This window comes from Anoplophora glabripennis, unplaced genomic scaffold (genome assembly GCF_000390285.2).
Source record: "Anoplophora glabripennis isolate ALB-LARVAE unplaced genomic scaffold, Agla_2.0 scaffold81, whole genome shotgun sequence".
NCBI lineage: Eukaryota > Metazoa > Arthropoda > Insecta > Coleoptera > Cerambycidae > Anoplophora > Anoplophora glabripennis.
Genome location: NW_019416522.1, coordinates 309,225 through 323,574, shown reverse-complemented (window position 1 = coordinate 323,574; position 14,350 = coordinate 309,225). Strand labels below are relative to the sequence as shown.

Below are 14,350 nucleotides of genomic sequence, written 5' to 3'. Positions count from 1 at the left end.
CACATTGAGCGAGTTATGTGGAGGAGCTCCGTCTTGCTGGAAAATCAGTTCGTGTTCATTGTAAGCAGGGTCGTCCTCTATGATATTTGTTAGAGCTGGGTCGATGACATTTTGTAGTAAATCCAAGTACATATCGCCTGTCAAATTTCCAGGAAGGACAAAAGGACCTACAATGGAATTTCCAAAAATACCTGCCCATACATTCAACTTCTGGGGGTGTTTGGAGTGTGTCTCATGGAAAATCCTTGGATTGGTATCAGCCCAGTAACGACAATTATGGCGATTCACTAAACCATTCAAGAAGAACGTACACTCGTCCGAAAACACATATTAAAGAGGAAATTATCGTTTATCGCTCGTTCAGTCGTTATTTCGCAAAATTGCAAACGACGATCAAAATCGTCTTCATTTAGCTCTTGCACTAGTCGAATCTTATAAGGATGGAATTTGTATTTTTTTAATATTCGTTGGACACTTGTACGACTCACTCCTGTCGCAGTAGCCAATTGCATTGTACTCAGCGTACTATCCATTGCCACTTGCCCCAATACCGCTATTTCCGTAGGTTCATTTAGTACCGGATTTTCAACCTGCCTCTTTTTGTTATGAACGGAGCCAGTTTCGCGAAATTTGGCCAGTAATTCGCGAACAATTTTTCCAGACGCATGTTTCTCAGGATTCCGTTGGTTGAACAGTTCGGCGACCCGATTTCCGCATTCATCCTTTTTGAAAAAAACCTCGATAATTTCTACTCTTTCTGGAATTGAGTACACCATAATTAATCAATTTAAAAGACTCGGCAGTATTGGTACTCTTCAACTACAAGTCACAAGACAGTTTTCTAGCAACTTCTTGTGGCCTATCTAAATACGAAACAAAAAGCGGACAATTTTTTGCTCACCAAAATCAGGCTAAAGAGTTCGCAAAAACAGCGAATTCTTTTGAAGGAATTTACCAAGCTAATACCGTAAGTTTTGAAGTAAAATTAAATCGATTTTCGCATTTCTCGTCAAAAATATTGTTCGTATTTTCAAAGCTGCATATTTTCTAAAATAATGGATCGATTTTCAAAAAGTAAGAATCGATGTATAGATAATTAAAAGCCCTTTCTAATGACCCCCCACTTGACCCCCATTCCCAATTAAAAAAATTTGGGGGATTGCACCCCCACCTAGGGGGTTGAAGATTTTGCTATGCTTTTTGCGCCAAAAGTAGTCCCCCTCAGAAGTAAACTTTACCTGTTTTTGGATTTTGCCGAAAAGTTCATTACTACCCTGTAATGCCTTGCGGTACGTTTTCGATGGGCTACCCTGTATAATAAGAGTGGGTACAAGATACAGATACACGCGTGTAAGTAAATATAGATTCATATTACGGTCGGTAACGAAAAATTTATATTGGATTTCCGCCCCTTACTGGGTTTCCTGAGGTTTCATATTGTATTTCTAAATTTGGAGTAAACATGAGTCGCATCCTGGGCGTTTACAAAGTTTTCAAGATTTTTTAATGGAAAGTGGAATGTTATTAATAAATAGCATTTTTAATAATGGAATCCGCTAAATATGCAAATGCTTAAATTAATAAATACCAACATTTTAAAAACTTATTGTGAACCTCTGGAATTAGTTAACAACTGTTTAAGCGAAGTGAAGAATTTATTTTTCTGGATTATTACTTTGAACTGTTTCCTTTTTGACAAAAGACAGTCTATCTTGTGTATGTGTATCAGTACAATAGCAATGAATTAATGTATATGGCGGTAATGGCCAGTGACGAGAACTGTGAGCACATCGTTATCTACAGCGAACTACAATTATAAACAGAGACAGCCGAGCTATAGATAGAATCAGCGGTTCCAAAAATGTTTGTTCGTATTATGATGGTAGGTAAGTCGGTACATATTACAAAAATATGTTCTCTTAAATAATATCGTCGTTGCGTCTTCAAAACGCGACATGTGCTAAAACACATGGGCCTGTTTTAGTTAAGAATTACAACAGTTATTTTTAATTTTGCCAATGACAGTCACAATGGACTCTTTTAATGTGACGTCACACATTTAGGTAACCCGCAAAAATTGTCGTAGTTGAAATTGTACAGACCGAATTTGACACTGTACTCTTTATATAGATGCTATAAACATGAACAACTTCAAATGCATTTATGTTTACAAGGACTTAAAAGTATTTAAGAATAACCAACAGGTGCTTGGTAAAATAGGTACACTAATGTGCTTAAAACAATAAATATTTCTAAATTTAAATAAGTAAAAATTTAAATTAACCGTGATATTCCTAATGCGCATGCTCGGAAAGAATAGCCTCATACGCAGGTGAGATCTTGCTGATATATCATATCACATTAGCGTAACTTCTCTCTTTTTTTTTACTTTTGTCATTTTCTAGTTCTACGAAGTATTTTTATTGTTTTTCTTGGTGTTGTGCTATGTCAGTGTGTTTATCGACTGTTTTTTTTCTTCAAGTGGTTTATTACAGACGTAGCTACTCTTAACCATAACCAAACTTTCCTTGAATGATATCCTGTAGCGAGGCTACTTCGCTTACATAAAATTATCTTTAATGCGCATGCTCAGTAACATTGAAATAATTTTAATTTAATTATTACTATAAAAGTTAATATTGCACTATAAATTTAAATATATAAATTCTATAATTTTATTAGTTTGTCACTTGGGGTTTGAAACTACTTAAATATTTCTAATATTGCCAGAAAATCTCCATATTTAAGGTCATGACAAAGAAGCCATTTTTTAGCACTTATATGCAAAGTACATAAGGTCGAAAATCGATCTAGGAAAAATATTGAGAAATTCTTCATGACAGTGTGTAGTATGGTCTATTATTTGGCGTATGTGACGATAGAATCAGCGGTTCCAAAAATGTTTGTCCTTATTATAATGGTAAGTTAGTAGATATAACAAGAATATGTTCTATTAAATAATGTCGTCGTTGCGCCTTCAAAATGCGACATGTGAATTTTATTAAATTTTTCAGTGGAGTTAAAACACATGGTACTGTTTTATTTAAGAATTACACAACAGTTATTTTTAATTTTAACGAGGACAGTCACAATTCGGTAGAAAAATGTAAATACGCCACTACTGGTGGCAATAATTATAATTTCCGTTAAGGAGTGAAGGATTTGTGAGATAAAATTTTGAGTAATCAACCCGTTTTTGAGAATCCTAAAAAAATAATAAATTCTTAGAAACGGAACATTTTAAGACTTGCTTCTATGAAGTATTTATCTTAAATCAACTTATAGAATCGAAACTTTTATTATTTTACGCTATTCAGAAAACATTTACATAATATTGTGAGAAATTTACAATTTTTTTTATATTAACATTAACATTTATACACCAAAAATTCAATTTCCTTGAATTTTTATTTCATGCAAAACAATCTTCAAACTTTTTCCATTTAAACATAATTCATTAGTTAAAATTAGACCCAACAAGTAAATGACCAATAATTATCCACAACTGAAATATATCCAATTCTGAAAAGAAAATTATTATCCTGTTTGTAAGCAGAAATTTATAACCTCCGCTCCTTATATTGACTAAAGTTGTCCAATTATTTACCAATACGCCTACCAGCTTCCAGAAAATCACTAACAATGGGGCATTGACACTAGGCATCTATAAATACACACCGTTGATATTTTTGTAGAAATATCATTACGTAACATCAATTATTTTGTTTGCTGTAGCTGTAGAGTTTGGATTTAAAAAACAGCCGAAGAAAATACACTACAAAGTATGAATTTCTAAGGAAAATTTACTAATTAAATTTTCAGCATTTCAGTTCATTAAAGTTTGGAAAATCTCTTGCACTTTCTTTGCAGAGCACGATCCATTGAAGAAAAACTAATAAAAAAACATTTTCTACGACGTAAATTGTTGATAATAGTTTTTCCTTACTATGTGGCGCTTATTTATTTTATATAATATATTTGTAGCGGATTTTGAAAATTAGGGTATATAGAAAATGACTACAATCGCGATGTTGTGGGTTACCTAATGTTAAACTTTTACAGTTCTGAAGAAGAACAGATAAAAGTATCGAAACGTAAATCTAATGTTAAAATAAGGTTTTTCTTTGCACAGTTATGTATGTGCAAAAAATGTAGCCATTGTCTCTCACATTCATAAAATATTGGCACCCAGCTGCTGGGTTTTTCTTATTTTGAACAGAACGCCATAATATTTTTTTTTGGAAGCTCCTAAAAACTTTCGGCGGCGTATTTTAAAGTCAATTAAAGTAATAATTTTCATTGGCAGTTGCGAGCGCGCTGTTAGAGGCACCTGCCCTAATATCTAAGGGTACCATGTTTTAAAGTTCTTAACAAAACTAATTACCCACATACTTCTCCACAGCATCCTTTATATGCTTTGTCTGTAGGCGAAAGTTTCGAACAATAAAAGGCGTTGCTTTAATTAAATTTAAAATATTGGCATTGTTACTAAAAGTAATTAATAAGTCTGCCGTGGTGCTCGATATAGCGAAATAAGAAAAAATATGGCCCAAAGCAAAAGGAAATCGTTTGATGAACTTTTCGGCATGCTAGACGCTTCAAAAAATACATCGGAAATCTTTAAAAAAGTAGTATATACTGTATACTACTTTTGGCGTGTATAATATATAAAAATTAAACTACAGCTTATAATAATAATCAATATTATATACCATTCTCATTTTCTACCCAATTAATTCCCTACAATACAATATTAATATCCCATGTGCAAATATACAGAGGTCGAATTCTAATATGTGTGCAACAGTGCTCTCATATAGTACAGATTTGTAATTTTACCAGACCTAGCGCGCATTTCGCAATATCGAACGATGTAATTAGTTGTAAAACTTTAGATAGCGAACCAATTTCGGCCCCATTCTGCAGAGAAAACGAAACAATTAATACAACATGGCTGTCGGTTGCATACAGTTTGACTAACATTTCACGGTTTTATGGCAAATACGGAGGGGAAGCAGCAATTTGTTCCCCGCGATAATATCTCTGGCTTAATTTCATCGCGTGAGGCCAGAATTTCCACTTAGAACGACGTAGTTTTCCTCGTAAATTGGTGGATTTCCTACTAATATAATAAATACTGTCATTATTGGATAATGGACAGTTGCTACGTCCTTTTGTAAAGCTTTATCGAATAGGCAAAGCTAAAAGTTATAGTAAACACGCATTTAGACCAGGAAAAAGAGCTGGGAAATGACCATTTCGCGACTTTTTGTTTCGGCAAGCTGAATTTATCACTGTAGATGCTAAATATTATGTACAATAACATATGTTCATAGACAGAGTCAAACCTGCGTATTGTCTAAATGACGCGACAGCTACAAGGGACGAGGACAATAGCCTTCCATCAACTTCTGCCCCATAATCCGTGCCAACCACACCCAAGGCAATTACCACTAGGTCCGGTAGATGGGTCCGTTTCCTTGGTCGGCTACAGGTTCCGTGATGGCATCCATACTGGCAGGGGGTGTGTCGGTACACATGTTCGCAAGTGACCCATTTTAAGCATTACGTCAAGAGCGCCAGCAGGACGCCGCCGGACGTACCAACGTTCCAGGAAGAGTCTACAGCGGGCTGGCGCCGGCGACCAGATGCGTACTCATATACCTACGACCGACTCCACACACGAGGACTCTCCAACGAACACTCACCCCGTCAACATGTCTTTTTCTATACAACTTAATTTTCAATAAAATACTTTATTGTTACCGTTGTGAGAGCGTTTTTTTTTGCTGTACAGCGAAAGCAACCCTCTACTCTTTTTTTCGTCTTCAAAAGACCTACAAAACTAGCATCGCATCTCATCCTCTCATTCCTTATCACTGTCTAATAACTCACATGAAATCTGGAATCGGTAAGTTGAAAAGTTTACAAGTTAAGGCCTTATAAACAAATTAACTAATTATTAGTCTGGACGATCCCGAGGATCTTCCACAAGTGCATTGATTTTTTTCATGGTAGGTTTCATAATAATACATTGAAATCTATAATTTTTTTTTAAATTTCAAATTTGCAACCTGGATTTTTTTTTATTTTCTAGCCTTAGTTGCAAAATGAAATATACGACGCACGCCCGTGATATAGTTATATATTATTACATATTCGGAAAGCTTATGAAAAGAGCTTTAAGTTAAAAAAAATCTCCAAGTTGAAAAACAACGGAGTTACAGACTGTCAAAGTTGACGGCCTATTGTTAAACAAATTAAGTTGGTAGCGGCAAAAAAAATACTGTCATAACCGGCAACCCGCGTACTTTCCCAGATAAAAATATTTTATTTGTGGAAGTATGTTAAGTGCATAAGAAATATTGTCAAAAGTCAGTGGGTCGCTTGATTTTCGGCGGGCCGTGGCACGGCGGAATGGTGGGAAGAGCGAACGACAGCGAGTCCGAAGAAAATGAAGATAATATTCATAGCCCTGCTGTTAAAAAAGCGAAATTCACTTGAAAATAATATATTTGACAGTCTGTAACTCAGTTGTTTTTCAACGAATCTTGACGATTTTTTTTTAACTTAAGCTCATTTCATAAGTTTTCCGAATACGTAATAATATATAACTATTACGCGCGTGCGTCGTATATTTCATTTCGCAGCTAAGGCTAAAAAATAAAAAAAATTCAGGTTGCCAATTTGAAATTAAAAAAAAATGATAGATTTCAATGTATTATTATGAAATCTACCATGAAAAAAATCAGTGCGATTGTGGAAGATACTGGGGATCGTCCAGACTAATAATTAGTTAATTTTTTTATAAGGCCATAACTTGTAAACTATTCAACTTACCGATTCCAGATTTTGTGTGAGTTATTAGACAGTGATAAGGAATGAGAGGTTGCGATGCCAAAACGTTCTGGTAATAATAACGCACTTTATAAATGTTTAATTCAAAAGTGATAAATAAACTTCTTCTGTTTATAACTTTTGATCTAATTAATATTTTTGACGCTAGTTTTGTAGGTCTTTTGAAGACGAAAAAAAGTACTTTATTGTTTTCTCGTAGAAATGAACGGAAAAAAGTTATAAGCGAAAAACGTAGATTTACGTAAAAATTATACAAGTAACCAGCCTGTAAACAATTTTCCCCCCATTTTTATGACTGTGGAAACTAATATATTATTGTACATAATATTTAGCATCTGTAGTGATAAATTCAGCTTGCCGAAACAAAAAGTCGCGTCCACCTCTATATTTCCTGGCCTACATTATTGGATTTAATAAGATTAACAAACACTTTTGGAATGGGAAATGTTGAATTTTTTGGTTGAAGTTGCTTCGCTGCTCAATTTCTTGAGAAGATATCCAAAGGCAGTTATGAGAGTTCAGCTCTTTGGATTTCTTCTGAAAAAACTGACAGCTTATTGAATTTGAAGTAACGCTTTATTTACTGGCTACATAATTCTGAAATAATGATACCTGTCATAGCGGGATTGTTGACATCAAAAAGCCTACAATTTTGCCAGCAAGATGCTTTTAGTATCATGCACTGAAACTTGATTTTATTACAGTTTTATTACAAACTTTGAGTGTGGAATATTAGCCTACTTTATTTGTATTAAATGTATTTTGTACCATTTCAAATAAAAAAAGCGTTGGAGAAATTACCATCTGTTTATATTTTATGTTAGTATATTTAGACTTGATACCAAAATACGTTGGAGGCATCTGATCTTTAGAGCTGCAATAAGTAAAGAAAAAATGGTGTTCGCTACAAAAATGTATTTCCAAACTGTATTTTCCCGTATTTCATTTAAAAGAAGCATTTTAATAACAAAAGATCCAGACAATAACTAAACTAACTTCTTGTTTAAAACATAGTAAATTATTTACTTTATTAATGTCCTACTATTGTGTTATTTTGCAAAAATCACCCTTTTGAGATATATTAAATGAAACACAACGCCCTAGGCCACTTTAATAATCCATTATCACGGAAATAAATAAATTAAATTATAGCAATTACAAATAATACTTATTAGCATCAATGCAGACTAAATTCAAACAAATGTTATAAGAGTTATGAACAACGTTTTTTAAACTCATATTTTTTTTGTTGATTTCAATCAGTTAACAGGACAAAATAATAGCTGCTTCCTAAATAAAAAAATTGGATTTTTTCCAATACGTTTATATTACTCATAACTAAACAGGAAAAACCAGGCCTCCTACAACATCCAACGCCATTTAAGAAAACAGTTCACATAAAAAATTTCTTACATAAATATTTTTATTAAATGTAGGAAAATATTAGTTCTGATCTAAGTAAAAGTGTTTTCAAAACAAAATCAAAGGATTAGCTTCAAAGAATTAAACATCAATCCTGAATTTTATCAGACGTAAGTCCTTTAAAAGTAAATTTCTATTTCTAATTTGTTTGACTTAATTTAATATGAGAAAATATTAATGCTATATTATTTAATAATAAATATCTTACGATGTTGTTATTCTAGCAGACGAAACAAACCCGATAAATCAAACAAATATTACGGAAAATTCCATTCAAAATATTTATAAGATCGCATGCCAACCTCTATGTCAACATTAGAATAGAAAAAACAAGAGTACCTGTCTATTCGATGATTAATTAACTATTTCATTTTACACAAAATATGAAATTTTTCATGAGTAATAACTTTTGGCAAGGAAAACCTGCAAAGTAAAGTGATGGAAGGTAAACATTAAATATGTATTACTTTTTAATGCATGTTTTTCTTCCTATATTTTTAAAAATCTTGTACTTATATGGATTTGTAAAGAAATTCTCATAGGTGCCTATAAGTCCCTTTTCTACAAGACCTGATTAAAATGCTTGCTCAAACTTTCTTGGTGGTTTTTTATACCTTTTTTGTAATGACTTTTTGTAGGGTGTTGAATTACTTGTTAAATAGTATTTTATTGTGATTATTATTTCAAACTTATTTTGATGTCGTGATATACGACTATTAGCAGCTAATACCTATACACAGTAAGAGAAATTAATTGCAAATTATTTTAGAAATAAACATAAAACGAATAAATTTTTGTAAATCCTTTAGTACTCTACTTTAAGAGATATATTTACTACAGAAACTAGGTCTTTACATCTAAAAACAATGTTTCTTAAACATTGTTTGTGGGCCATCAAAAACTAAAGCCATATATCAAGTTTGAATATATTTGCTGCAGCTATTTTCTTGTAAATTTACTATATTTGCTTTAAACGTGTTCACTATTTTTTTGATAAATTCAAACATAAAATTTGACATAAAGTTTCGTGAAGCAAGCATTTTATTGACACCATGTATAACCCTTTTGCCAATCTCAACATCAACTTTGATGTATGTTTTTAAGCTGGTGTTTTTTTTGAACATAAAAAACATGTACATTCCACTCTTTTTTTAATATCAAATTTTGTACTTTTATTTTACTTTAAAATCTATCACGCTACACAAAACTTTAAACAGAAGTCACATTAATTAAAAACTAATTATATTGTGGGAAACAATAATGCTGCAGATTAAAGCACCGTTGAGCAGAATACTACTCTCTCAATATCTAGCAAAACATTTTATCTCACCCATATTAATGAACGATTATCTAAAAAAATAATAAAAATAATCTACGAAAAACATAATATTTGTATAGTTTATTTTTATTATTCCTTTAGATAATCATTACCTAATATGGGCGAGATAACATGATTTGCCGGATATTGTGGGTGTAATTCAAAACTGGACGGAAATTTAGTCTGCAGGGTAATTATTTCTAACAATACATATTATTAATTATTACCGATAGCTTATCGGTTGATTTTTAATATACCTAGATATCGGTGTCAAAGATGCTGACACGTCAAATGAGAATTTTTGCAAATTTTTTTGATTTGAATTGACTTTTAAATTAAATACAACTGACTTTTGTATATATTTTTTGTATATTGTGTATACTTAAATGAAATGTTCATTTAATATTGATGGTGATTTACCAACGCTTCTCTCAATCAACGATTAATTACGTGAACTATATACTTTAGTGAAATGTCTTAACTGCTAAAAATGAGTTTATGTTATTAAAGACTTTCTTCAATTCAACTTCTATTCCTTGTTTTTATTTTTATTCAGCATGCAACACACGTGAAAGATTCTGGTACTCACCTCATCTCGAAGTCATGGATCTCCTCCAGCGTAAGGTTGTTAGCCACGTCCAGTAGCTGCTTCATGTTCTCCTCCTTCTGTTTCTTCAGCGACAACTTGTTGACACTCTCCACGTTAGACACGAACTCACTGCCGTTCTTAAGCAATATCGTCGATATGTTAGCGTGGTCAAGACTCACAGACGGTTGTTGCACGACGATTGTGGCTTGCGGTGCTTTCCTACCGCCAAAATGTACTGAGTTCTCCAAAGGATTAGTCGTAACATTTATAGGAGACGTTGCTGATGCTTCCAAGTGGGCCCCCACCTCCCGCAGGCATTTGTTTAGACACACGCTGCCTCGCTTCTCGGTAGAGACGCTAACCGTCAGGGAGTGTGCCGTATCCATTTGGGTTGGCAGCTGGCCATTGTCAACCTGGTGCAGTACGGGGAACGTCAGGAATAAACTATCTTTGGTAATTATTCTACTTTACTTCTAGTCTTCGTCAAACATTCGCGCGGATATAAGATACTAAGGTATTGCAACATGTTTGCATATAGGAAGGTAACAAATACACTTTTTTTTTAATTTGTTGCAGGTCAAAGTTTTGGTATTTTCATATATGCAGACATGTTGGAAATAATTCTTCAAAGATAATTCAGTTAAAACATATTTAAGTTCAAAAACTCATAGTTAGAAATTTAAGATTTTATTAAGGGTAGTACAGCAGCTACAGTACACTTACTGCTATAGTAGCTATATATGACGTATCAACAAAAAAAAACACCAGTAGCTTTGAATTTGGAAAGTTTGTCAAAAGAGCTATTTGGTGTTATTTCCGATTAAATCTGTTGCTCCGTCTAAGATTTTGTGCAAAACTCACAAGCAAAATTTAAAAAATCATGGCTTTGTAGATAGTACAGTAGATAGGTACAGTCAGTTGGCGATAAAACGAAAATAATACAATCAAAACCACAAATGTTATATTCCTTCTATAAGTGGAGAATAGTGGTTTTAAGGTTTTCACACCTAACGCTGTTATTTAAAGAAAGATGGTTTTTCAGGTTGTGCCGTGGCCTATGTTGCAGGAACTTTTAACCTGCCCTTGTTGTTCTCGGGCTAGCCTCTGTGGGGGCAGATCTGCTATCACAACCCATAGGCTCGTCCTCATATTGATTTCAGTTCTTGTTGGTGGCTCTATGACGAAAATGCTCCTCGGACAATGATGGTGCTCTGATGTGTTCCAGAGTGGCCTCTGTAACTAGTCGCATCCAATGCTTCCAAACGTGAAAAACGGGGAAACGATTGAGAGCATTGAATACGACTAGTTTTAGAGGACAACCATTAGGAGAAGTCTCATCTGTAGTGGTCTTAGAACCAACACCATGAATCGAAATCAACATCTGGGCGGACCTAGATACGTTAATAGTGGGTTCGCCCTCACAGAGCCTAGCTCGAGAACAACAAGGCTAAGGAAGTGCACTGTAAGTATATAATTGCGGCGACCAGGAACATATGTCATGGCATAACAACTCGGGATACCATGGTACTTAGTATCTGTGAAAAATATTCTAATTAACCTTCAAAGTATTCTTTTGCTGTTCAAATGCCCCATACCCATCCTACTTCCACAGCCACTGGTTAGTTTTTTAAATTTTTTTTATGAAGGTAGCTACTATGAAGTAGGTACTGTAACATAAGTTGAAGTTTATATCTTCAATAGTCCTCTTGTATCGATCAAAAACGATTTTTTACTTCCTTGAAGAATTATAGATGCCTTAGAAATCACTTCAGGAAAAAAACGTTGCTCTTGGTTTGTTTTGACGAAAAATATTGTTACATCCTGTAGATGTAATTATTTACAGATAATGATGAATTGGTTAGGCAAAGATGCATGCAGAATTAAAACTAAATCAACTGATGAGATTTCTAGGTAACGGTCAGAAAATTATTTTAATTCAGATTAAAATATGGTTTCAATTGAGATTCAAAGATCACACGGCCTACGTATTTTCTTATAAAAAATATATGAGCTTTAACAATTTTTGAGGAATTCATTCTCTGAACTACAATCATGCAATACATAACTTTTTAAATAAAATATTGAATGGAATGATGTGGCTTGAATTTTTTGAAACAGAATTTCCGTGAATTTTAACATATTCATCGGATTTACGAAAATGAGTAAAAATATTGCGAATTCCCAACAAAATTTACTAAATTAGAATTCCATTTGTACTTATATACTAAGTAATTTTTATCAAATACACATTGAAAGAGAAAATAGTATACCTATTATAAATTTTCCAAGATATTATTAGTTTTTAAGGAAAATCCTAAAATAATTTTTGTTTTCTATAAATTATCTTACAATCTTTCTTTCCACTTCACACCTCTAATAATAGTGGCTATCCCCTTTACTGGAAAAGTAGATCTTTCCTTTGGGACATTAGTATAAAAAGTTTTGAAACATATTGTATATTTAGTTAAAAATAGAAAAGCATATTTTAAAAAGAGAAATACTACAATAAATAAAGTAAAAAATCTTCTGCATTTCGATATTAACCTTCTGTTTTTAAAGAAATGTTTAAAGTTTCGATTTTTTTTTCGATAATACCCACTCCTTTTTAAAAGCATATGTCATATGGCCACTAATTTAAAAAATTTGTAGGGATGGGCGCTATTGCTAGGGAGGGAGGTATGAAGTCAGTAAATATTGTTTTACAAATGTGAAATGGTTTTCAAAAACCAAAAACAAACTTGTTCCAGTTCCATTTTTGGTTTATTTTACTAATAATTATTTTAATGTTTATGAATAAATGTATCTCACGTTTCAACTTTTAGATATTGAAGACGTAAAATTCATTATCTGGAAGATATATTTCTACAAACGTTTATATAAAAATAATCGAATGGAGCTAAATTTGGAGTGCTGTAGGTGGATGTTGCAACATAATTAGTCCATGTTCTTGAAAAATGATTTATTTACTCCGCATTTGTTTTGCAAAAGAATACTTTTTGCGTAAGAAAATAGCCGTTATCCACTTTTCTGTTTTCTTGATAATAATTGAGCCATTTTTTTGTACGTGCTCAATCAAACTCCTTCCAATCTTAAACAATGTTTGTTTTCAATTCCCCAATTGATTTTTTAACGATATTTACCCTAAAGCTTCGTCTCCTTTCAAATTCAAACATAACATTTTTTTGGGAGGGTTTACACATTAAGCAAGAAATGTATCAGAACGTGATTTTTTTGCTCTATTTTTTTATACATTTCTTTCGCTAGGAATAAGGACGTTTTTATTCAGTGTGACTAAATTTTTCTTGTTATTTTATGATAATAAGTTAAATCTCGGTCACATGGAAGTTATTAAGGTGATTTATTCGAACTCGGCAATATTTTAAAGGTAGGCTAGTCATATAAAAGACTACTTGTAAAACTTCCAGTGTTACGCCTGTGACATACTATTTTGTAGTCAACTGACAAAGATAATTGAGCCACTTATCAGGTTTCGTAGATAACTGAGTTCGACGGATCAGCTAGAGGAAGTAGAAATGTGTTAAATAAGATTTTGAGGGAAAATTGTAACAATGGAAACTTTCATTTCTTAAGAATATTTTGACAGGAAAATGTAAATCCATGTGTATGGAAAATTGTGCATAAATTTCTCGGTAGATATGTACTGAGAGGTTTTTACATTCTATCAATCACTTCTTGATATAGTAATTCATATTGCAATTGGCGAAGAAACGCTACAATGGTAGAAAAAATTCCTCGCGCAGTAACCAAGAAATTATATGCCAGTTAGCGTTTTGTTATAAAGCATTATGTGGAAAATTTTACGCGAAACTCCCTTTTATACCAAAGAACTTCTGCACGTCGTCGATGGGAATGTTGCGATGTTGCGAGTATATGTAATGTACTTTTTAATTGCAAATTGCTCTAAACATCCCAAGATGACATGACGTCTGCAAAGCAAGATGCTGCTGGCAAAGCAACCTCAGACAACACTTGGAGGATGCCAAAATTTCCTAGTTCAGAATTTTGAATGCCCAAAAATTAGAGCTATGATATGAGACTGAATTGCCTTACATAAATCTAAAATAACAGCCACATTCCACAACAAACAAATCAACAGCCATGAGTCACCTGAATCCGGAGAAGCCAAATCTTAAGATGCATAC

At 33.0% G+C, this 14,350-nt stretch overlaps 1 protein-coding gene across 1 annotated transcript in view; it reads right to left on the bottom strand.

Moving 5' to 3' along the window:
* Positions 1-14,350, bottom strand: part of LOC108908860 — a 129,742-nt gene that overhangs the window by 95,321 nt on the left and 20,071 nt on the right. Inside the window, exon 5 of the mRNA XM_023454832.1 lies at positions 10,188-10,600. Coding sequence (XP_023310600.1) covers positions 10,188-10,600 — 413 coding nt within the window. The remainder of the gene's footprint in view (positions 1-10,187; positions 10,601-14,350) is intronic.